The sequence below is a fragment of the Budorcas taxicolor genome, chromosome 1 (assembly GCF_023091745.1).
Source record: "Budorcas taxicolor isolate Tak-1 chromosome 1, Takin1.1, whole genome shotgun sequence".
NCBI lineage: Eukaryota > Metazoa > Chordata > Mammalia > Artiodactyla > Bovidae > Budorcas > Budorcas taxicolor.
The window spans coordinates 202,799,364-202,823,378 of record NC_068910.1 but is presented as its reverse complement, the minus strand read 5'-3'; the positions used below and the strand labels follow the sequence as shown (position 1 = coordinate 202,823,378).

Below are 24,015 nucleotides of genomic sequence, written 5' to 3'. Positions count from 1 at the left end.
CTCAATACCCATATTATCTTTTAAAATCTAGTTATATAAAGCTCAAATGCTTTTGGGGGGATAAAAATTTGGATAGATAAATGGCAGGGGGAAGGGAGGAAGGAGTAGTTTATGAACCTACCAGTTTTTTAGATCTTTTAAGAAACACCCCTTCCTATAACATTTTTATTCCACATTCCATAACGTATACTGTGGTTGTGTGTCTGTATATGCATTACTCTAGAGAATGATATATAGATGCTGAAATTCTCAAGTAGTTTTCTTTTTTTGAAAAATCACATGCTTATTAACTCTCATAGCCTATTCAGGTAATGCAAACATAGACCTCCCTCTGCAGACTGTTGGTTTGTAGAGGGCAAATAGTGTGTGTTAGTTGCTCAGTCGTGCCCGACTCTTTGCAACCCCATGGACTGCAGCCCACCAGGCTCGTCTGTCCATGGGATTTTCCAGGCAAGGTTTGTCTAGGGCAAATGGTAAAGAATGGTAAATTCATGTCTTATGCTGCTTGGAATTCACTTGGGGAGAAGGCAGTTCAGCTAACTACAAAGTAGTTTCTGTGTGCAAGAGTGAATGTCCTGGGGCTCCAGTCTATAGATTTTGTCTTTTTTCTTTTCTCAAAGGAGGGTTAGAGGTCCTCACCCCAATCCCCGTCTCTGTTATTGCATCTGTGATGAAGTTGTTCAACTGTTTTTACATTTGTTGGCCTTCCTCATGATTCTGAGGTTTCTTGGAGGGCAGGAGTTTTGTCCTTTCCATCTTTGTATCTTTGTTTTATCCTTTTCATCTTTGTGTCCCCAGGATATGGCATTGTGTTTGGCATATTGATAGCCGTCAATAGATGATGAAATGAAAGAAACATGGAACTTTTGATGTGACGGTATTTGGCAGTGGCTGCCTGGTGCCTTGTGTGGACCCTGAAGTCAAGCTCAGCAGAAGAACTTTGCTCCCTAGTTGCTGGTGTCTGCTGTGGGCACTTGTCGCTGCACTGTATGGTGATGTCATTTGAGCCCCTTCTGTGTCCAAAACCTGCAACATGCCTGTGATCGGGGTGGGGAGGAAAAGACCAGATGAATCAGAGTTTTTGCCCTGAAACAAACTGGAGTCAAGAATTTAATTGTTAAAAACAAAGGCAGCTCATAGATTATAGCATATGATGATGATCTGTAAAATAATTTTATCCTTTTCTCTGACCATAGACATTAAAAATGTTTCTGAATTGCTGAAAGGAAAAACAACTGCAATGAAATAAAATTCTACCTGTAGTATAGTCTTCACTAACACCTACAATTTTTTTCAGCTACTTCGTTAGGTATGTTTAGTTCCTGGCTTTTCCATTTTTTATTAATGTGCTGTGTTTTTTTAATAAATATCACTCTGCCATTTTTCATGTCCCTTTAGATTTTAAAGGGGATTAAATAACTTTTAAAAGGATGTTTATCCACTCTTACGATCCTTCTACCCATAAATGGCCCTAATCCCTCAGAAGATCCTAAATTTTAAGACACAAATAAAGGGAACAAAAATTAACCTAAATGGGTCAGTTTTGGAGGTTCAGTTTTAATTATCTCAAAGTAAGAGCTTTATGGGACTACCTCATGGTGCTTCTGTGACACATGATCATGTGGGTCAGGACTCCAGATGCTGATATGAGCAGTCACCTGCTACACAGTGGAGGCCGAGGGTGATGTGTGCTGAACACAGATGGCTCTTACAGCTGAGGGGGTTGGGGAGTCAGTGAAGGCCAAATTTCCAGGGAGGTCAGCTGGAACCACGCCATGGAAGTGGCCCACTACCACTGCCCCCAAGCCCACACCATTTCTTAGGGTGGTGTGTGTGGGGGGGCTTCCTGTACCCACCCTGTCCCTCCACAAGCTCACCCCCAAGGCAGGGTCCCAGGTTGGTCCAATTGACTGGCAGAACCTATGTCCCACATTGGCATCCCAACTCAAGGCAGGCGGGAGATGGAGGAATTGTTTGCTGTCTGTTGGCTTTTATCTAGGGAAGGCAGGACCCAGAGCCCAGGGATCTACTATAATGTAGGGAGGCTGTCTAAAGATGCTGTGCAGCTAACATGACAGATGTCTGTCTGCTACAATAACATCTCATGAAAATAGCAGGCAAGTTGTCTAAATTGTTTGGCCTCTAGTGTTAAAAAAATGTGTAGCAAAAAGATGAGAAGGAAATATACAAAATTGTTAATGTTGATTATCTCTGTGGTGGATTGTGGTCTATGTTTTGTTTTCAGATTTTTCTATAATAAAGCTATATTTTCTTATAAACTAGAAAAATAAAAGCTGACAATTAAATAAAGGATTAGTTAAAATAATTGCTGCCTTACTAGATGGATGAAAACTCTTGGAAGTCCTGAGCAGATTGAATAATCTGCTAAATAGGTGAATATTTAAATTTTTTCAAAAAGCAAAAAGTTACTTTCTTATTTAAGTTGAGGTTAAAATATATTTCCTATGACTTTGCCCTCAGTGGGTGCAGTAGCTGCTGATCAAATTAGAGAGTCATGGCAGTTTAAATCAGGAGGGCCTCAAGCATCACTCACCTTAACTTTATAGCACCCATCTCAGTTTGAAGTTTTAGAAAATACAAACATAGACACACATTTGTGCACACTGATCTGTTGGCTTCTCCAAGAGACCCAAGGGCAGGGGTCACGAATTCTCAGAGCTCACTATACCACAGACACACAGCAGGTGCTTCTGCACTCCTCATTGAGGTTCCAGGGTTCTTAGGCCATTTGACTTACTTGCCCCTTGAAGATCTTTCCTGCTCTCCTATTCCTTGCTGGGCACAAGGAAGTGTGCAGTTCCTGCTTTGGAAAGACAGCCATGATTTCTGCTCTGGGGCTCCCCTCCTCGTCTGGGAGTTCTGTGCCCCCCGCCTCCTCTGGACCTAGTTTGAGGAGCATGAACTATTTTCAAAGGCTCAGTGTACCTAATGTTCTTGCCCCTCCTCCATCTGGTTCTGAGGGTCTCTTTCTCACTTGAGGCAGGGAGAACCCTCATCCCATTGGTCAGGGGCTCCTTCAGATCTTTTCTCTTTGGCCCTGGTCTCTCCTTGGAGAATCAAAAGCTGGGAATTTGACTCATGTTCTCTGTAGTTTGTGGTGTCATCTTTTTTCCTGACACAGCCTATGCTGCTTGTTCAATGGGAAATATGTGAAAGGCTACAGAGAAATTTGAGGGAAAACAACCCTGAACATCTCAAAGATATCACCTACCCCATTTATATGGAAGGTGGGCCAATTTGACAGGAGTGAAATTAGCTACAGTTATCCAGATTTCCAGTCACTCTCCAAAGTTTGTCAGTTCACTAGTGATTCTAGAAAGAAACATTGCCACTCAGGAAAGAGAACAGCAACTTTGCAAAATTAGTGAGTCTGAGGGGGTGCCTGTCTTTGCAGCTGCTAAAACGTTTCTCCCAAATAGCTGAAGTTCTGATAAAATAAATATCTGTCATGTTACTTAGCAGTGGTTGACAGACTGTGTCACTGAGCAAGGGCAAGCTTCTTGACTTGGTAAGTTTCTTTGCTCTCAGCTGATATGACTCTCACACTGTATGACATGCAATGAGTTTCCTCCATCAGTTTTAGGTAAGAAAGGTCATGTATCTTTGCTTCTGCTAAAGATGATTGTATTAGATGTTACCTGCCTTGATAGCCCTTCCGTTATCTGCAAACCTGTGGACAAATGAGATTTGATGCTTTATCATCAGGCTGCCAGATGGGGCTCAGATAACTGTATGTAAAATCCCATGCTCTGTTGCACAGTAGTTGATGTTTGCAAGGAAAAAGTAAGTATCTTAAAGCTTTTGATTGCATTTGTTCCTTCCCAGTAAGAGAATATTGCAGGTTTGTGTGTGACTTTGTATCGCCATGCATGTTAACCACTGTGACTGTTACAACTGCAAGTTGGCTGGGACATGGTAAGTACTGGAAAAACACCATGAAGATGTCATTTGGCTGCAGCTTCACCATCTTCAGGCATTACAGGAGAACAGCTACATCTGTCATTTCAAGCCCCTTTATTATACCAACAGTTTGAGATGCCACTCTTAATAACATGAGGTCATTTTAAGCCAAATTCTTGCTAGAACAGTCTCTCTATAGAACACGATACCAAGCAAGAATTTCTCTAGAATCCACTCCATTATCAAGTAGGGGTCTGGTAGGGTGTTCAAGACCTAACAAAACCCATGTGATAGCCCTTGTCTGATGTGACTGGAGGTGGTCCTTGGTTATATAAGGGAACAACTTTAAAATGATGAAATGCCATATAACTAAAACATTTATACCCAATTTAAGGAAAATATTATTGTACATTTTCTCTCACTTTTTGATGTGCAGCAATGTCTAACATCTTCTCATGAGAGGTCTCTTCATCTTTTTTGCATACACTTGATTAAGTTTTCTAAGTTTACCTTCTTTAAAATGAAGTGAAAATTTAGCAATCTCAGTTCAGAATGCTAGATTTTTTTACATTTTTAGATGAATGTATTAAAACTGTCTTAACAGTTACTTAACAGCAATTTTTTTGCAACTTGTCATTATTAACCATTGTGGTAAATATTTGACCTAGTTTTTCTAGCAGAAACAACACTCAATCACCCTTCATAAGTTTGTCACATTTAAGTTACAGATTTATAATACTGGGTACAAGTGGCACAAACAAGTTTGGGAATAGACGCTGTGACTTGGGTAAACACATATCTCAACTGGAAGGTGGTCCAGAGTGTGCCTGCTGGCTGCAGCATCCACAGTACAAACAAAGGCATCCCTGGGCATCTGTTAGAAAGGACGGCAGAGCTCTGGTTAATCTAGGATTAGGTTATAGGGCCTTTAATTAAGAGTTTCTACTATAAATATATTTTCATTAATATGCATAGGTAGAAACTCTTAAATAACATTACTACAAAATGTATTCTAGTACAGGTCCTACAGAACTTATCTTAATGAACAGCTAAGGCTCACTTCTAATCAGTGGAATCTGTCTGCACACATAATTGGTGTGCTAAAGTGCTTCTCCCTGGCAATCTGTTTACACCGTGGCACTGTAATTGGTTTGTTCATCAGTCTTTCTTTCGGGAGATGGGAAGAGAGAATGTTTTGGTCCACTCCTCATTAGTTATCACAAATTTTAAATTCATAAATTGGAGAGATGATGAGCTCTTGTTCCATTTATACATGCTTGAATACGTCTGTCAATGTTTTTATATTTTTTTTTCTTCTCCTCAATACTGATAGCTCCTAAATACTCCTAAATAAAGTATGATATGCTAAGGATAGTTTTAAAAAGAAAATAAATAGATATTAATTCTGCTGATATTGAGTTGATTTGGAAAATATTAGTGCTGAGAGACAAAGAGAAGCATGTGTATTTATACGCAGAGTCAGAGAGGAAAGGAGAGAGTCAAAAAGAGAATCAGATGCAGAAACACAGTGACAGATTTTATAATTATATTCACACACACACACATATATATGAATTAATATACAGTGTGTGAGAGAGAAAGAGAAACACCAAGATAGGAATAGCAAGAGAAATAGAAAAGCAGACAGAAACAGGAAAGCAGATAAGGAGATGCAGGTAATATACAACGAGACAGAGAAAGACAGAAATAGAGATGTCCTGAGAGGCAAAGAGAAATGGAGACACCTAGCGGCTGAGGGAGAGCCACCTCGGCCATGCCCACTCAAGCTTAGTTCTGTCTCCGCTGGTTTGAGCAGACGGGAGGGAGGCAGGTGCAGAGGGCCCCACCAGGACAGAGGCAGGCCAGGTCCCCAGGAGTCACAGGCTGGAGCAGACCTCTGAGTAGGTTATGGGCTGGGCATTAATTAGATGGTCCTGTACTGCCGGGGTCCAGCCCTGGTGGATCCAGGGAATTCGAAGTGGGGATGGAGTCGGAGTCTGGGAAAGGACTATTTAATTAGAAATATAAAGAGATTAGGAAAGAATAATGTAGTAGGAAAATTACTGGAGAAAAGAGGCTGAATAACTTGGTTTACGTGAAAAACTAATAAAACCTCGAGACAAGAGATTTGCACCATCTGCATCAGGCCACTGGTGCCCACTTGAATAGTGGAGGGTGCCCCGCCTTGGGCTCCCTCTCACATGAATCTTAGAAGCCAGGGCAAGTAAGTAGACTTGGCGAGCCTCTGAGCTCCAGATGGGAATTCAGCCGGAAAAGGGGGGAAAAGAATGACATGGGGGAGCCCAGCATCGGTGCAAGACTCACAACTTTATTTTCAAAATCAGCTTATATACCCCAAGTTGTACATAAAGAAATAATGGAATATGCAGAGTTATGCAGGGGCAGCAGTCCTGACCCTCATTGAGACCAGGCTTTCTTTTTGCATACCTTCCCGTACACAAAAGGTCTCAGGTGGTTTACATTATCTTCTGGCCAAGAGGCCTGTTAACATTTTTATGGCTCTCTTCCTAGATAAATGTCTATCAACCAGAAAATCTCTTTTTCCCTAGAAGTGTTTTTTCTTTATTTTGCATCACCCTCAAAGTACTAAATAAAGTTACATTCCTATAGAACAAAGGTGCAGTGGGTTATAACAAAGAAAGTACTTAAAGATCTGATGTTGCTAATACCAGGTCTACTACCTGTTTTTTCTATATTCCAACTATATCTACAAATAAAAGATATGAAAATTTGGCAGCAAGTATTGGCTCAACAAATGAAACCTTAAATCAGTCCTATTCTAATGATTTTGATTCCTAGGATGTTTTAAGCCTCCTGTGCCTCTCGCGGTTGGGAGGCCACAAACAATCACATGCACAGCTGTAAAAGTCCGGCAGGCAGGCTAGAAAGCCATCAGAGGGGTTTTTGGATTGAAACACTCTTATTATGCCCAGGAGATGTATTATCTAAAAGCTCTAAATTAACTTTTTCCAGAAAAAGGTGGTGAAGGGACAGCCCCCTGTTTATGTCAGAAGAGTAGGTGGAAAGTATAACACAGTAAAGCAGGCAGACTCTGGTTTTTGGGGGTGGATGCTCAGGAAATTCCAGGGGGAACCCCTGAAGCCTGATCACGCCCTTGCGTTTTGTCAGGCTTCCTTCCTCATGACCTTTGCCACGGGCGGGATTCCTCACGCTGGCTCCCGGCACTGTACCACTGTTCATATCTATTCAATGTGTATTTTAGTTCTCAGTTCAGTTTAGTCGCTCAGTCATGTCTGACTCTTTGCAACCCCATGAACTGCAGCACGCCAGGCCTCCCTGTCCATTGCCAACTCCCTGAGTTCACCCAAACCCATGTCCATCGAGTCCTCTGTCATCCCCTTCTCCTCCTGCCCTCAATCTTTCCCATCATCAGGGTCTTTTCAGATGAGTAAGCTCTTCCCATCAGGTGGCCAAAGGATTGTTTCAGCTTCAACATCAGTCCTTCCAATGAACACCCAGGGCTGATCTTTAGGATGGACTGGTTGGATCTCCTTGCAGTTCAAGGGACTCTCAAGAGTCTTCTCCAACACAACAGTTCAAAAGCATTAATTCTTTGGCACTCAGCTTTCTTTATTTTAGTTCTAAATGTATTTAATTTTTTTTTTTTTTTTGCTGCAGAAAGGTACTGAAGGAAATCTGTATTGGAGAACTCAATCCAAATGAGACTGTGCAGGCCACCTTGGAGGCCCAGCTCCTTTCCAGGCTGAATCACCCAGCTATTGTCAAGTTCCATGCAAACTTTGTGGAGCAGGATAAGTTCTGCATTATCACAGAGTACTGTGAGGTGAAACTCTCCTTCTGGTTTTGAAGTCTTAATAAAAATCTGTTTCCTAGTAAAAAGGTGTCTGTAAAGAGATATCTCAGAAAGTTGAATGAGCCAGCTACAAAGTATATATAAATATTACCTGGAATATTGTGTCTTGCTGCTAAGAGTGATCATCTCTATATAACTGGCAAACTGTTTTCTGACCAAGGGTTCCTTTTTTGGGGAAAACTCAGAATCAATGTATTTTAAGGAGGAATTGCTGTATAAAAATGATCCAGCGTTTTTTTGGTGTGTGTCAATTGGGGGGTGTATACTTAAGCCTCTTACAATGGTTCGATTATTAGATGGACATTTAAAGCCATAACAGAGGCCTGGGGAGAGCAGAGGGATACTGCTGGAGTCCTGGATTCTAGCTCTGTGCTTCATTTTCCCCAATGGAAACTTGGAAGTCAGAATACAGCTCATTCTCCCCATGAAAAGTCTTCATGTTAACTGACTTGTGATTCATGGCTTCAGGTATTTGCAGCTTTCCCTGCCATTCCATGTTTCCCCCAAGTGAATGTAATAGTTGTGCATTTTACTGAGCCCCAAGTGAATATGAAGTTGCTGAGAAAGATGCCAGGGGTGGGGCTGGCAAGGTGCAGTGTAATGTGGGTCTGTGTGTTCACTCCTGAGAGGCTAGAGAGAAGGGAGTTACAGGAGTTGGGTCAGAAAGAGAATATCCAAAATTGACCCTGCTCAGGAAGTATCTCCTAGAACATTCCGAGAGCTAGCGTAAGTCAAATGCAGCAAAGAATCTTGTGTTTAGAATGTGTTCAGTTCAACATCTGGGTGTTGCTGGAGCCCAAGAGAAATGATGCTAGGAAGAAAGAAGTTGCTCTTTAGAGTGGGTGGCAGGCCTGTTTGGCTCAGAGAGTGCTGGGTATTTGAGATGCAGAAAAGAAGAGGGAGGAGAAGCAACTTGGAAGGAGTAAAGATAGTAACAAAACTCAGCCTTGATTTGCTTTACACAGTAGCTGGTGTGTCATGCGAAATGAAACCAGTAGCCGAGTTAGAATATTTGAAAACTTGATACTGTCCAGGTCTTAGCTATTCCCCTTCAGGACAGTCTCCCTGGCACAGCCTTTCTGGGAGTTTGCCCATCAAATCTTGTTCCTCCTCTGCTTGAAGGAGAAGGAGGAGAAAAAAAAGAAAAATAACCAAAACATTTAAGTGCTTATTTCTCCATCCAATGGATTGTTAAGAAAATCAGTAAAATGATGAGGTGTTCAGAATGTGGCTAAGAACACCTACTCCAGCAATTATGTCACTGATCCATGAAAAATCCAGGGATTTACAAATGTAGCTACACTGTGATCCATCAGCCATAATTTGATCATGTTTTCTTTTTGCCCCATTCAGTTAATAAACTACCTTCTGTGGGAAACAACTGACTCCCATTGCTTTTACTGTTACTGCTACCTCTGCTGCTGCTTTCAGCACACTTAACTTTCCAAAGAGACTTTCTCAGTTGTAAAATATTTTTCACTGTAGTCAGAACTGTTCCGTGGAACTTTGTGTGATGATGGTAATGCTCAATATTTGTGCTGTCCTGTCGGAGTCCAGCTCCAGCAGCCAGGGGATCAGCCTGAAGGGATAAGCAGTGTCGGCAGGAAATGATGTAGCCTCTGGATCGAGGTAGGGGACTACATGTTTATTTCAAGTATCAGGTTTTCTTTTATACTTTTTCTAAAGCATTAGGTCAGAGGTTTGACATTTTCAATTTCCCCTCACCCAGATTTTTGTCTCATTGTTGCCCTTCAAACAGAGTTCCTGCTTCAGCGATTCTTTCAGAATCGTGTTTACTTGTGATTACATTGTAACTTATGTTTATATCTGGGCCACATACCATATTCCTCAGTTTATTTCTTGTCTTTTTAAATCCTGTTTGCCCCTAGTATCTAAGCTCACTATCTCCTAAACAGGCTTCTGACTATTCTTAATTATTCCTAAACCCTAAACTCAGCAAACTTCTTTTGCCATAAACATTTCCCTCACAAACAGGTCTCAGATAACAATTTTTCCCATGGCCTCAAGCTGTGGCCTACATGCTCATCCTGGGACATTCTTTGCAAAAATCCTTGAACAAATGTCAGTGGTTACTTTATAGATTATTTTCTGGGCACAACTGTAGAAGGCTTTGTGCTTTCTCATGCTTCTCTCAAGAACAGTAAGCACCTTAACATTCTTTCCAGCCAACTCAACTGAAGAAAGGAAGAAACAAGTCAGAATCACAAGAGCTAACTCCTTCATCCCGGGTCTGTGCCTGTGGAATGAGGAGAGGGGGCTGGGCCCGTGCCTTCATTTTGTCAGTAATGCCTAATGCAGCTCCTTACATTGTCCAATATGGTAGTTGCTAGTCACATATCCCTCTTTAGCACCTGATGAAGTATGGCTAGTGTGGTTGAGGAGCTGAATGTTGAACTTTGCTGCTAAGTCGCTTCAGTCGTGTCCGACTCTGTGTGACCCCAGAGACGGCAGCCCACCAGGCTCTCCCGTCCCTGGGCTTCTCCAGGCAAGAACGCTGGAGTGGGTTGCCATTTCCTTCTCCAATGCATGAAAGTAAAAAGTGAAAGTGAAGTTGCTCAGTCGTGTCCAACTCCTAGCGACCCCATGGACTGCAGCCTACCAGGCTCCTCCATCCATGGGATTTGCCAGGCAAGAATACTAGAGTGGGTTGCCATTGCTTTCTCCAATGTTGAACTTTATTTAATTTAAATTAATTTAAATGTAAATAACCATGTGTAGGTAGTGGCTACCATATTGAACAGATCTTGATGATAAACTATAACTTTCTTTCCTTACATTAATTTTTAATTATTAATTTAAATGTAATTTGGATCTACTAGGAAAGTTGCAAAACACAGTGAACTCCCATATATCCTCCATCCAAATTTCAGTTCAGTTCAGTTCAGTCTCCCAGTCATGTCCGACCCTTTGCAACTCCACAGACTGCAGCACGCCAGGCCTCCCTGTCCATCACCAACTCCCGGAGTTTACTCAGACTCATGTCCATTGAGTCAGTGATGCCATCTAACCATCTCATCCTCTCGTCCTCTTCTCCTCCCACCTTCAATCTTTTCCAGCAGGGTCTTTTCAAATGAATCAGTTCTTTGCATCAGGTGGCCAAAGTATTGGAGTTTCAGCTTCAGCATCAGTCCTTCCAATGGATATTCAGAACTGATTTCCTTTAGGATGGACTGGTTGGATCTCCCTGCAGTCCAAGGGACTCTGAAGAGTCTTCTCCAACACCACAGTTCAAAAGCATTGATTCTTTGGTGCTCAGCTTTCTTTATAGTCCAACTCTCACATCCATACATGACTACTGGGAAAACCGTAGCCTTGACTAGATGGACCTTTGTTGGCAAAGTAATGTCTCTGCTTTTTAATATATGTTATCTAGGTTGGTCATAACTTTTTTTCCAAGGTGTAAGCGTCTTTTAATTTCATCCAGGTTTACCAGTTGTTGTTTCCCCACATTTGCTTTGTTATTCTGTTTATCTGTCTATCTACTTTTTTCCTGAACCACGTGACAGTAAGTTGCAGACCCGTTGCCCCTTTGTCCTAAATCCTCCTGTGAGTGTTTTCTAAGACGAAGGATATTTCCTTAACATAACTACAGTGAAAAGATCAAACTCAGGAAATGAACATTGATGCAATGCCAGTGTGTCATACAGTGATTCTCAGTGTGCGACCCCATAGCAGCAGCATCAGCATCATTTGGAATCTTTAGTGAGAAACAGATTGTTAGCTTCCACCTCAGCCATAATGAATCTGGAAACTCTGGGGGTGGGGTCCGGCCATCTGTGTTTTGCCAAGCCCACCAGGTGAGCCTGAAGCACACTGAAATTTGGGAAACACCCATCTAACCCACAATTCACACTCAAATTGAGCCCATCTGTCCCAATTATATCTTTAAAAAGGACATTTCTATACGAATTTTTTCCCCCCGCAGGATCCAATCCAGGATCATTTGTGTTACTTTTTAAATGCTGGTGGTTTCACAGGCCAAGCTGTCCCTCCCACCCCAGGGGCGTTGCCATGGTAATGGCCTTGGCCAGCAGCCAGGGAACAGCTGCGGGGCTTCCTGGCTCCACCTGCTGAGCTGTCAGCACGCACTCATGACTCGGAGGGGTGACGATGTGTGGGTCGCTATTTCTCCTTGCTAACCGAGATATTTCTCATCTTCACACCCAAAGTTCATCTTAACTCACAGAAGCCTGGTATTATCCTCTTTTTATTGAGGTAAAATAATAATATTGGAAATGGCAGATGGCCAGACTTGTACCTCATCGGGAATGCTATCACCATTGAAATAGCTGGTGTTTTTTAATCTCCAAGTTTCCTCCTCTGTAATTTAATCTGAGGCCTTTCAAGATTGAAATACATATTAATGCATTCACAAGGCCCCCAACACTTTGGACTCATCACATCAGGTTGTGAGTGTTGTGTTGTTGTTTAGTTCAACATGGTGTTTGGCTGTTTGTGACCCCAGGGACTGTAGCCTGCCAGGCTTCTCTGTCCATGGAATTTCCCAGGTGAGAATACTGAAGTGTGTTGCCATTTCCTTTTGTAGGGGATCTTCCTGGCCTAGGGATTGAACCTGAGTCTCCTACATTGCAGGCAGATTCTTTACCACAGAACCACCACAGAAGACCAGTTATGAATGTAAAAAGCAAATAACCTGATTCTCACAACTTCCTGTCAAGATGTAACCAAATCTTCAATGGGGAATAGTACCCAAACTACAAAAGTGACAGAATATTTCAAATGTTAGTGTCTTTATTCTCTTCCAGCCTGGGGAATAGGACTACCTGCTGTCCCCTGCCTCCTCTCCACAGCCTCACACCTCTTTATCTCTGCCCTTTCACAACATCCTTCCTCCTGGCTCCAAGTTTTCACTTCCCACCCATCCTCCCAGGCCCTGTGAAATGCCACCCCCTCTACAAAGACTCCTGTTATTTCCTGGCTGAAAATCACCCCTCCCTCAATCCCTGACTCTCATAGCATTTCAACTAGGTGACACTCAGCACATTATACATAGTATAATCCATCTCAGACTCTCAGCGTGAGGGACTGATCTTTTTCTAATTCATTTTTGTGTCACATCATGAACCCGTGTAGTGAGCCACAAAGAAGTTAGTACTCAGGAAATTTCCTTCCTTTTGACGAATTCTTAACCATTTGCTTCCAGCTGCTTCCCACCTTATTTCTGTCAAGTGCCGATGTGTAAAAGATTAAATATTGCATCCTTCTATCTGTCATATATGTTGAAATCACTTTGCCAGAAAGCAGAGAAGGTTAGACTTGTCTTTTTCCGGCACTGTGATATTAACATGGCTAAATAAAAATTATATCAATATAGTGGTAGTGCTCAACCTTGGCTGCACTCTGGAATCATCTGGAAAGCTTTCAAAACTCCTGAGGGCTGAGGCCCTCCTCCTGAAAGTCTGATTTAATTGGTCTGGGGTATGACCCAGAAGGACTTTTGAAAGCTCTCCAGGTGATCTAATGGGCTACCAGGGCAAAGAACTGCAAAAGAGGGAGGATGGCCAGTGTAGAAACAGAAAGGCAGAGTCATAAATGAAAACTGGGTCAGCGTTTATGGGTCACTGAGCAAAGATGAAGCTCAGCTGTGAACAGGGTGGGGTGGGGGAGTGGGGAGCTGGTGAGGGGGGAATCTGGTGGGCCCTGCTGGTTGGTGTGGTTTTCCTCTCAGGCCATTAGCTGGGTGCTCTTATTCATGAAAATTACCCCGTCTTGTTCTCCTGGTTCTCTGAGCAACTTTCTATCCTATTTCTTTTCAAACTTTCATGCCCTGATATTTGCATTTTTTTTAGTGGTAGTTGCCTGGAGCTGCTTTACTGTTCGGAGAAGGCAATGGCACCCCACTCCAGTACTCTTGCCTGGAAAATTCTATGGATGGAGGAGCCTAGAAGGCTGCAGTCCATGGCGCCGCTGAGGGTCGGAAACAACTGAGCAACTTCACTTTTACTTTTCACTTTCATGCATTGGAGAAGGAAACGGCAACCCACTCCAGTGTTAGTTGCTTGGAGAATCCCAGGGATGGGGGAGCCTGGTGGGCTGCCGTCTCTGGGGTCGCACAGAGTAGGACACGACTGAAGTGACTTAGCAGCAGCAGCTTTACTGTTATGTTTGCCTAATTTTGATTATGGATTTTCCTCATTCTTTCTACATTTACTAATTAGGGTTCTTCTGTTAGAAAGAGCTATCCCATTGTTCCTTACCTTCCGTTGATGTCTTTATTCAACTATTTGTATCAGTGTGGACTCATGGATATTTATTTTATTCTATGGGTTATTGCCCGATGCTATCATTATTATTTTGTTTCTTAACTTGGCACAGCTTTGGCTGGTGGGGCTTCTTCAAATTGGCTCCTGTGTCCTCTAACCATGCCCCCATTCTTTTTCAAAGAGAAGTAGATTTTTTAAAATTTAAATTTATTTATTTTAATTGGAGGCTAATTACTTTACAGTATTGTATTGGTTTTGCCATACATCAACATGAATCCACCACGGGTGTACATGTGTTCCCCACCCTGAACCCCACTCCCACCTCCCTCCCCATCCTATCCCTCTGGGTCATCCCAGTGCACCAGCCCCAAGCATCCTGTATCATGCATCGAACCTGGACTGGCGATTCGTTTCTTATATGCTATTATACATGTTTGAATGCCAGTCTCCCAAATCATCCCACCCTCTCCCTCTCCCACAGAGTCCAAAAGACTGTTCGATACATCTGTGTCTCTTTTGCTGTCTTGTATACAGGGTTATTGTTACCATCTTTCTAAATTCCATATATATGCATTAGTATACTGTATTGGTGTTTTTCTTTCTGGCTTACTTCACTCTGTATAATCGGCTCCAGTTTCATCCACCTCATTAGAACTGATTCAAATGTATTCTTTTTAATGGCTGAGTAATACTCCATTGTGTATATATACTACAGCTTTCTTATCCATTCATCTGCTGATGGACATCTAGGTTGCTTCCATGTCCTGGCTATTATAAACAGTGCTGTGATGAACATTGGGGTACACGTGTCTCTTTCAATTCTGGTTTCCTTGGTCGGTGTGTATGCCCAGCAGTGGGATTACTGGGTCATAGTGAAAGTGAAAGTGAAGTCTCTCAGTCATGTCCGACTCTTTGCGACCCCACAGACTGTAGCCTGCAGGCTCCTCCGTCCATGGGATTTTCCAAGCAAGAGTGCTGGAGTGGATTTCCATTTCCTTCTCCAGGGGACCTTCCCGACCCAGGAATTGAACCCGAGTCTCCCGCATTGCAGGCAGATGCTTGGAATCTCCACACTGTTCTCCACAGTGGCTACACTAGTTTGCATTCCCATCAACAGTGTAAGAGGGTTCCCTTTTCTCCACACCCTCTCCAGCATTTATTGCTTGTAGACGTTTGGATTGCAGCCATTCTGACTAGGGTGAAATGGTACCTCATTGTGGTTTTGATTTGCATTTCTCTGATAATGAGTGATGTTGAGCATCTTTTCATGTGTTTGTTAGCCATCTGTATGTCTTCTTTGGAGAAATGTCTGTTTAGTTCTTTGGCCCATTTTTTGATTGGGTCATTTATTTTTCTTGAATTGAGCTGCAGGAGTTGCTTGTATATTTTTGAGGTTAGTTGTTTGTCAATTGCTTCCTTTGCTATTATTTTCTCCCATTCAGAAGGCTGTCTATTCACCTTGCTTATAGTTTCTTTTTTTGTGAAGAAGCTTTTAATTTTAATTAGATCCCACTTGTTTATTTTTGCTTTTATTTCCAATATTCTGGGAGGTGGGTCATAGAGGAGCCTGCTGTGATTTATGTTGGAGAGTCTTTTGCCTATGTTCTCCTCTAAGGAGTTTTATAGTTTCTGGTCTTATGTTTAGATCTTTAATCCATTTTTAGTTTATTTTTGTGTATGGTGTTAGAAAGTGTTCTAGTTTCATTCTTTTACAAGTGGTTGACCAGTTTTCCCAGCACCACTTGTTAAAGAGATTGTCTTTTCTCCATTGTATATTCTTGCCTCCTTTGTCGAAGATAAGGTGTCCATAGGTGCGTGGATTTATCTCTGTGCTTTCTATTTTGTTCCATTGATGACTTGGCTTTGTCTTGATGACTGTGGCTTTGTAGTAGAGCCTGAAGTCAGGCAGGTTGATTCCTCCAGTTCCATTCTTCTTTCTCAAGATTGCTCTGGCTATTTGAGGTATTTCGTATTTCCATACGAATTATGAAATTATTTGTTCTAGCTCTGTGAAAAATACCATTGGTAGCTTGATAGGTATTGCATTGAATCTATAGATTGCTTTGGGTAGTATACTTATTTTCACTATATTGATTCTTCTGATCCTTGAACATGGTATATTTCTCCATCTATTACTGTCCTCTTTGATTTTTTTCACCAGTGTTTTATAGTTTTCTATATATAGGTCTTTAGTTTCTTTAGGTAGATATATTCCTAAGTATTTTATTCTGTTCGTTGCAATGGTGAATGGAATTGTTTCCTTAATTTCTTTTTCTACTTTCTCATTATTAGTGTATAGGAATTCAAGGGATTTCTGTGTGTTGATTTTATATCCTGCAACTTTATTATATTCATTGATTAGCTCTAGTAATTTTCTGGTGGAGTCTTTAGGGTTTTTTATGTAGAGGATCATGTGTTCTGCAAACAGTGAGAGTTTTACTTCTTTTTTCCTATCTGGATTCCTTTTATTTCTTTTTCTGCTCTGATTGCTGTAGCCAAAACTTCCAAAACTATGTTGAATAGTAGTGGTTAAAGTGGGTACCCTTGTCTTGTTCCTGAATTTAGGGGAAATGCTTTCAATTTTTCACCATTGAGGGTAATGTTTGCTGTGGGTTTGTCATATATAGCTTTTATTATGTTGAGGTATAGTCCTTCCATTCCTGCTTTCTGGAGAGTTTTTATCATAAATGGATGTTGAATTTTGCCAAAGGCTTTCTCTGCAGCTATTGAAATAATCATATGGCTTTTATTTTTCAATTTGTTAATGTGGTGTATTGCATTGACTGATTTGTGGTTATTGAAGAATCCTTGCATCCCTGGGATAAAGCCCACTTGATCATGGTGTATGATCTTTTTAATGTGTTGTTGAATTCTGATTGCTAGAATTTTGTTCTTATTTCTTAGTTATATTTTGTAGATGAGAAAATGGGACTCTGGAGAGGTGGAGTGATTTTCTGGCAATCTCATGTCTGGAATGTTGGATTTCATCCAGAGCAGGACCAGGGTCACAGGGGAACAGGGAAAGCTGCTCTTTTTTTTTTTTTTTTTTTTTTACTTGGCTTACTCCTGTTCGTCCCTTAATATTTAATGGGGTCAACCAAATAGTTCATGGTTCCTATCTTCCCAAACATGAAATTATCTCTTTCTACCTGGACATGAATTAATATAGTTGGATTGTTTTATTGTTCATATCAGCAGTGCTAACCAAACATGTTTCAGATGGTGGCTCTAAACTAAAGATAGATTTTAACACAGCCACACTAATCAAGCCTGTCTTTGTGAATTGGTGCAAAATATGAAAATAACACTTTAACTTACAAGATGAACAAGTTCTGGGGAATCTGATGTACAGCATGACCATGGTTAGCAATACTGCTGTGTACACCTGAAATTTGTCAAGAGAGTAGATCTTAAGTGCTCTCAACACACATGTATGTGCATACCCCCCCACACACACAGATGCATGCACACACGAACCATCTGAGATATTGGATGTGTCAATCAACTTAACTGTGGCTTTCATCTCACAGTGCACGTGCTCACCAGATCATGTTGCACATGAAAGCTGCTCCTTCCCTTGGCTTATTTTCACTTATATTTTGTGTCTTTATCTACCTCTATTTATATAATTCATGCATATGCATAGACACAGAAATACATGTGTATCAATTTGAATACACAAATATGTCTTAATGTAATGATGATTTAATTATTGTATTTTCTATCAATAGGAGACTAGATAGGGTTTGAAAGTAGAAAGTATGTGGACTTTGGCATCACATTTATAAATGAGAGCATTATTTCACGTCACTTCTTAAGAAAAAGTAAGTTGTACCATTTTATTCTAATTCATGTACATTTACCTCAGCAGGAAGAAACATACACTAAAAGGATTTGGAAGAAAATTTGCAACTAAACCCAAGAGTGCTCAGTTATATTATCAGACATAAACAGCATGATACTACATGGTATTCTTTAGTAACTATTTAGAAACTGGGTCTCCTTATTTTGAGAACATAACATGATTTGACATTTTCCCCACTTTTTATGAACTCCACTTACAAATTTAAAAGCATATCATTATAAAGTCTTATTCAACATTGACTTTCTCAAATACATCTTTTGCCTTTGAAAATTTTCAAACTATTGGACAAAATGTTCCCATTAGTAGGTGAGATATTTGGCCCATCTGTGTTATTATCTAACAGCATTTTCTTAAAGTGTGGTCTATAACCTGTCCCAATGTCACTTAGGATGCTTGTTAAAAATACAGAATTCTTTGGTCCTCTCCTAATTTACCAAATCAGAACCTCTATTGATACAGCGCAGGAATATACATTTTAAACATTCTACTTTGATGTGTCTGACACATGCAAAATTTTGAGGTCTACTGGAAGGATGTGTCAGAACATTATTTAAAGGAGATGTAGCATGTGAGGGAGCTGAATCTTAAGATGTCAGCCCAGAAAATTCATCAGGGGCAGCTCTTTCATTTTAAAATGAAGAAGTAGGGCAGAACAATTTTTCAAACTGCTTCTAGCCCTGAAATTCTGAGATTATTTTGCCCTTTGTGTATGCTCTGAACATTGCAGTTGCATTGCACTCAGGCTCTGAGAAGGCTCTCCTCCCTCCTTTAAACTGGATATAAGTGCTTCTATTGATGACTTAAAAAAACAGATTAACTTTTAAAATGAAGTCCTTTTAAGATTTAAAACTTTTTAATGGCAATCAAAGATGGACTTCAGACATTGTATTTGAGTTGCTCTTCATTTCTTCAAGGTTTTGGCATTTCAATCTCATGTTGGTTAACTTGGATGGCAGAAGAAGGCAAGACCATTAATCCATCAAATGGCACATTTTGGGTTACAGATTTTTGAAACCTTAGAATTTAACATCATGGCTTTTATTGCAACTTTCAAGGGGATGACGTTAGTGAAGGAAAACATTTTCTGTCAGCAGCATAGACTTAGAACATTAATACTGGCTCAAGTTAAAGTCTTCTTGAACCTTCTCATTAGAGTTGCTTTAGCAATGAAAGTTATCGTTAAATATTTCTCAAATACAAAGTCAAGGAAACAGAACGGGCCTACAGATACTGTAATAAGAACTTGTGAAACCAAACTGTGACATTTCATCCAAAACATTTGATTTTTATTTCGATGATGGCTTAACAAAAGAAATAAATGCTTTTCATATTGCTCAATTAAAATAAGACTACTTCACAAAAAATTGTTTCTTTCTTTTTGTATGAAATTCCTTGTGTCTTAATTTGTGAGTGATTTGACCACCTTAATTAAATCCTAAGAAAATCTACAGAGTGTTTATAAAGAACAAAGTAAATACAAGACAAATAGCTTTTCTTACAGATAAACATGCAGAATGAAAACTTCAGGGTGGGGAATAACTTAAGGAGGATAAGACCCAGCTCTCCAATTAATTTAATTTTTTGGCATTCTGTCCTCTTGTCAGTAGAATATGTCCTTTGCTTAATGCTAAAAACTAGTACATTTGTTATTCTTATGTGTCTACCTGAGAAGAGTGTTTGTGTACACCCTTCTTTTGACATTTCACTTTGAAGTGTCAATTATATTATTATTATAGCTTTGACTAGACGGACCTTTGTTGGCAAAGTAATGTCTCTGCTTTTTAATATGCTGTCTAGGTTGGTCACCACTTTCCTTCCAAGGAGTAAGAGTCTTTTAATTTCTTGGCTGCAGTCACCATCTGCAGTGATTTTGGAGCCCAAAAAAATAAAGTCTGACACTGTTTCCCCATCCATATGCCATGAAGTGATGGGACCAGATGCCATGATCTTCGTTTTCTGAATGTTGAGCTTTAAGCCAACTTTTTCACTCTCCTCTTTCACTTTCATCAAGAGGCTTTTTAGTTCCTCTTCACTTTCTGCCATAAGGGTGGTGTCATCTGCATATCTGAGGTTATTGATATTTCTCCCAGCAATCTTGATTCCAGCTTGTGCTTCTTCCAGCCTAGCATTTCTCATGATGTACTCTGCATATACTTTAAATAAGCAGTATGACAATGTACAGCCTTGACGTACTCCTTTTCCTATTTGGAACCAGTCTGTTGTTCCATGTCTAGTTCTAACTGTTGCTTCCTGACCTGCAGACAGGTTTCTGAAGAGAGAGGTCAGCTCGTCTGGTATTTCCATCTCTTTAAGAATTTTCCACAGTTTATTGTGATTCACACAGTCAAAGACTTTGGCGTAGTCAATAAAACAGAAATAGATGTTTTTCTGGGGGTTTTATAGTTATGTAAAATTCTAAGCATAAGGAGAATTATTCCTAGTTTTATGTGGTTACATATTAATATGTAATGTAATATAATAAAAACAAATTTTAGGTAATATTTAGGTAATATATTAAAAGTTAATACCCTTTAGAAGAATTTTGTTCTGGCGTGAGATAAAGTGCTAAAGACAGAGTTTCTTCAGTAAACACTGATGAGAGTAGAAAGAATTGAGCTCTACTGTGCTGTGCACGAAGTGACTGGGCAATTTAAAGGGAGAGTAATGGAATGGATAGAGTCCACATAAAGTGGACACAGTGCTGACAAAGGTCCCTATAGTCAAAGCTGTGGTTTTCCAGTAGTCATGTACGAATTTGAAAGTTGGACCATAAAGAAGGCTGAGCGCCGAAGAACTGATGCTTTTCAACTGTGGTGCTACAGGAGACTCTTGAGAGTCCCTTGGACTGCAAGGAGATCAAACCAGTCAACCCTAAATATTCATTGGAAGGACTGATGCTGAAACTGAAGCTCCAGTACTTTGGCAACCTGATGTAAAGAGCTGAGTCACTGGAAAAGACCCTAATGTTGACCCTAAGATTGAGGGCGGGAGAAGGGGGCAGCAAAGGATGAGATGGTTGGATGGCATCACCTACTCAATGGGCATGAATTTGAGCAAAGTCTGGGAGATAGTGAAGGACAGGGAAGTCTGTTGTGCTGCAGTCCATAGTGTCACAAAGATCTGGACATGCCGTAGCGACTGAACAACAATGGAGTGGAGGCAGAGGAGGCAATGAAGGCAGGGGCCTGAGCTGTCAGGGAGCTGAAATATGACAGAAAGTGGGAAGGCAGTTGATTCCTCTGAACCATCTGATTTTGCTAGCTGGCACTTATTGAAGTTGGGCTCTTGCCCTCCCCAGTGAGTAGGGAACAGAGGCTCCATCTTGAGGTGTGGCTGGAACAATTTTTTTTGGTAGCCTCGGGTTTTCTCAAACAGGCACATTAAGGGAGACTATGGTCATCCTAGGAATGTGACTTAGAGCTGTTAGAAGTATGTTAGCATTTGTTCAAGTCTTTTTTGACCAAAGGAGATGCCTAGTTGAGAAGAGGGCTCCAGAGGCTGGCAGCTTTTGGCCAAGTTGAGAGGTCTTGCAGTGATAGTATTAATAACTGAAGGAAACATATATATATATATATATATATATATATATATATATATATGTATATATACGTGCGCACACACACACACTGTTTTGTTTCAGGGTCGAGACCTGGACTGTAAAATTCAAGAATATAAAGAAGTTGGAAAAACCTTTCCAGAGAGTCAGATAATAGAATGGTTTATCCAGCTGTTGCTGGGAGTTGACTACATGCATGAAAGGTATGTTCATTTGTTACCGAGGCACAGGGTTTTTTTCACAGTCATGTCTGAACATGAAAAATGAAATTTGGGAGGTAGTTGGGAAATTTTGGAAGCAAGTTTCATGTAACTTGCTTCTGTGAAAAGGAAGCAAGTCCAAAGGTAAATGACTATACTTAGACATCTATGATATGCTTTTTTATGAAGAAACTGTCGAATAATTATACCTAGAGGATTTACTTGATTACCTTTTTTGTTGTTCTAAAAATTACACTGACTTTAAATACAAAACAGAAACTTGTATTAAACATATTTCTCTATATCTGATCCTATCCTGTGAGCCATAAGCATTTTTCTGGTACCTTAGCATACTATGAATTTATTACATCTTCCAGCAGGCTTGAGCTGTGAATACCCTAGCATACTTCAGATAGATTGTGGGGTTACTTTGGAGTATGTCAGTGCACATCTAAATGTGCTCACATCCCAAGATGAGCTAAAGAATTAAGGCAGACGATATAAGTGTTTGGACCAAAAGTCAGTTTTGACATTAAGTATCTGATAAAGAAGGTCAAAGTATGCTATATGGGTTCAACTATTTATAATTTGCCTTTGTAATATTGGCCTCAATTTTTTTTTTAATGTTATACTATTTTTCCTGCAGGTCAAAAGCAAGATGTTTTAGATGTTAAATGTTTTATAGGCCCATAATATGATAAGAATGCATTTGGAACGAAGAACATACATAGACAAATAGAAGTAAATGCTTTGAGGGATCCATGTTAGCTTTCAACTTAGGAGTGGTAACAGTCTTCTTGAACAGAAGTGGAAATTTGTAGGGTACACCAAGGCCTGGCAATCCATGAATGTCAAATAGTTTAAATGTGTCATCTGTGCTTTCTGATAGCATAAAAATTAATCTAATTATTTGGTGCTTCTTCTTCTGCTGATTCTGTGTATCTTCTGAAACACATGCTTGATGAGACAGCCACTGACTTATTGACAATTCACAACAATCTTTTGAATGGTATCAAACTATCCTAAGAGACAATGATAAAATATGAAACAGTCTTTTAATAAACTACCAGAACTGATGAATATAAGACTTCTGTGTACATACAGTTATATTTGTATTCCTTTTATTTTCTCAACTATTCCTTGGTGTATTTGTTAACTTAGACTTAGGGAAAACAACACCTATAAAGATGCCAACTTTGATGTTCAGTGTACAAAATACAAAAGTGAAATCTGGTTGATTTAGGAACCCAAACATTTTTGATTTATTTTGGATTGGCTAAGTAATAGTTAAAATAAATGAGTTAAAAATAATCCTTTAAAGAGAGGATTTAAATTTGCTTTGAATCCTTCAGCATTCTAAGAAAGTCATTAAATAGGGTATTTGTGGATATATAGATCTGAAATACCATAATTTGTGATTCAGATAATAAATGATGCATCTTTCATTATTTTTTTGTACCAGTTATTGCAAAGTTTTTCTCTACAGATGGATAAATTTCAATTTTCTACTTAAATTTATTTGCTCGCTTATTAAATGATGTTAAGAGTCAGGAAGATCCCCTGGAGAAGGAAATGACAACCCATTCTTGCCTGGGAAATCGCATGGACAGAGGAGCCTGGTGGGCTACAGTCCATGGGATTGCAAAAGAGTTGGACATGACTTAGTGACTAAACAACAAAGTAATAAAACAAAAAATAAAGCCTAACTTCTTCTGGTTCAAGATGGCAGAGTAGAAGGATATGCACTCATCTCCTTCTGCAAGAGCACAAAAGTCACAACTAGCTCTTGAACAACCATCTACAGGAGAATGCTGGAACCCAGCAAAAAAAGATATCCCACATCCAAAGACAAACAGGAAGCCACAGCCAGATGACTGCAATCATGATAAAATCAAATCCTATACCCGCTGGGTGGATGACCCACAAACTGGAGAATAATAATGCCAAAGAACTTCTCCCACTGTTGTGAAGGTTCTGAATCCCATGTCAGGCTTCACAGCCTGGGGATCTAACAAAGGGACTGACCTTGAAGGCCAGTGCGATTTGATTATAGGACTTCCACAGGACTGGGGGGAACAGAGACTCCAGCCTTGGAGGGCACAACAAAATCTTGCATGCACCAAGACCCAGAGGAAAGGAGCAGTAACCCCATAGGAGACTGAACCAAAGCCACCTACTAGTATTGGAGGGTCTCCTGTGGAGGTGTGGCTCGGCAAGGGCATACCTAGGGGTGGGGCACTGGCCACAGCAGTCCTTGAAGGTCCCCTTTGGTGAAAGCCCTCGTGAAGGTAGCCATTAGCCCTACCAAAGAGCCTGCCTGCAGACCCCAGGGCTAGGTTGCCTCAGGCCAAACAACTACCAGGGAGGGAGTG

General features: G+C 40.4%; 1 protein-coding gene across 1 annotated transcript in view; it reads left to right on the top strand.

Annotated features, from left to right (window-relative positions):
- The window catches only part of NEK11 (NIMA related kinase 11), a 288,150-nt gene that overhangs the window by 63,107 nt on the left and 201,028 nt on the right, over positions 1–24,015 (top strand). Inside the window, 2 exon segments of the mRNA XM_052650027.1 lie at positions 7,582–7,747; positions 21,528–21,646. Of these exon segments, the coding sequence (XP_052505987.1) occupies positions 7,582–7,747; positions 21,528–21,646 (285 nt within the window).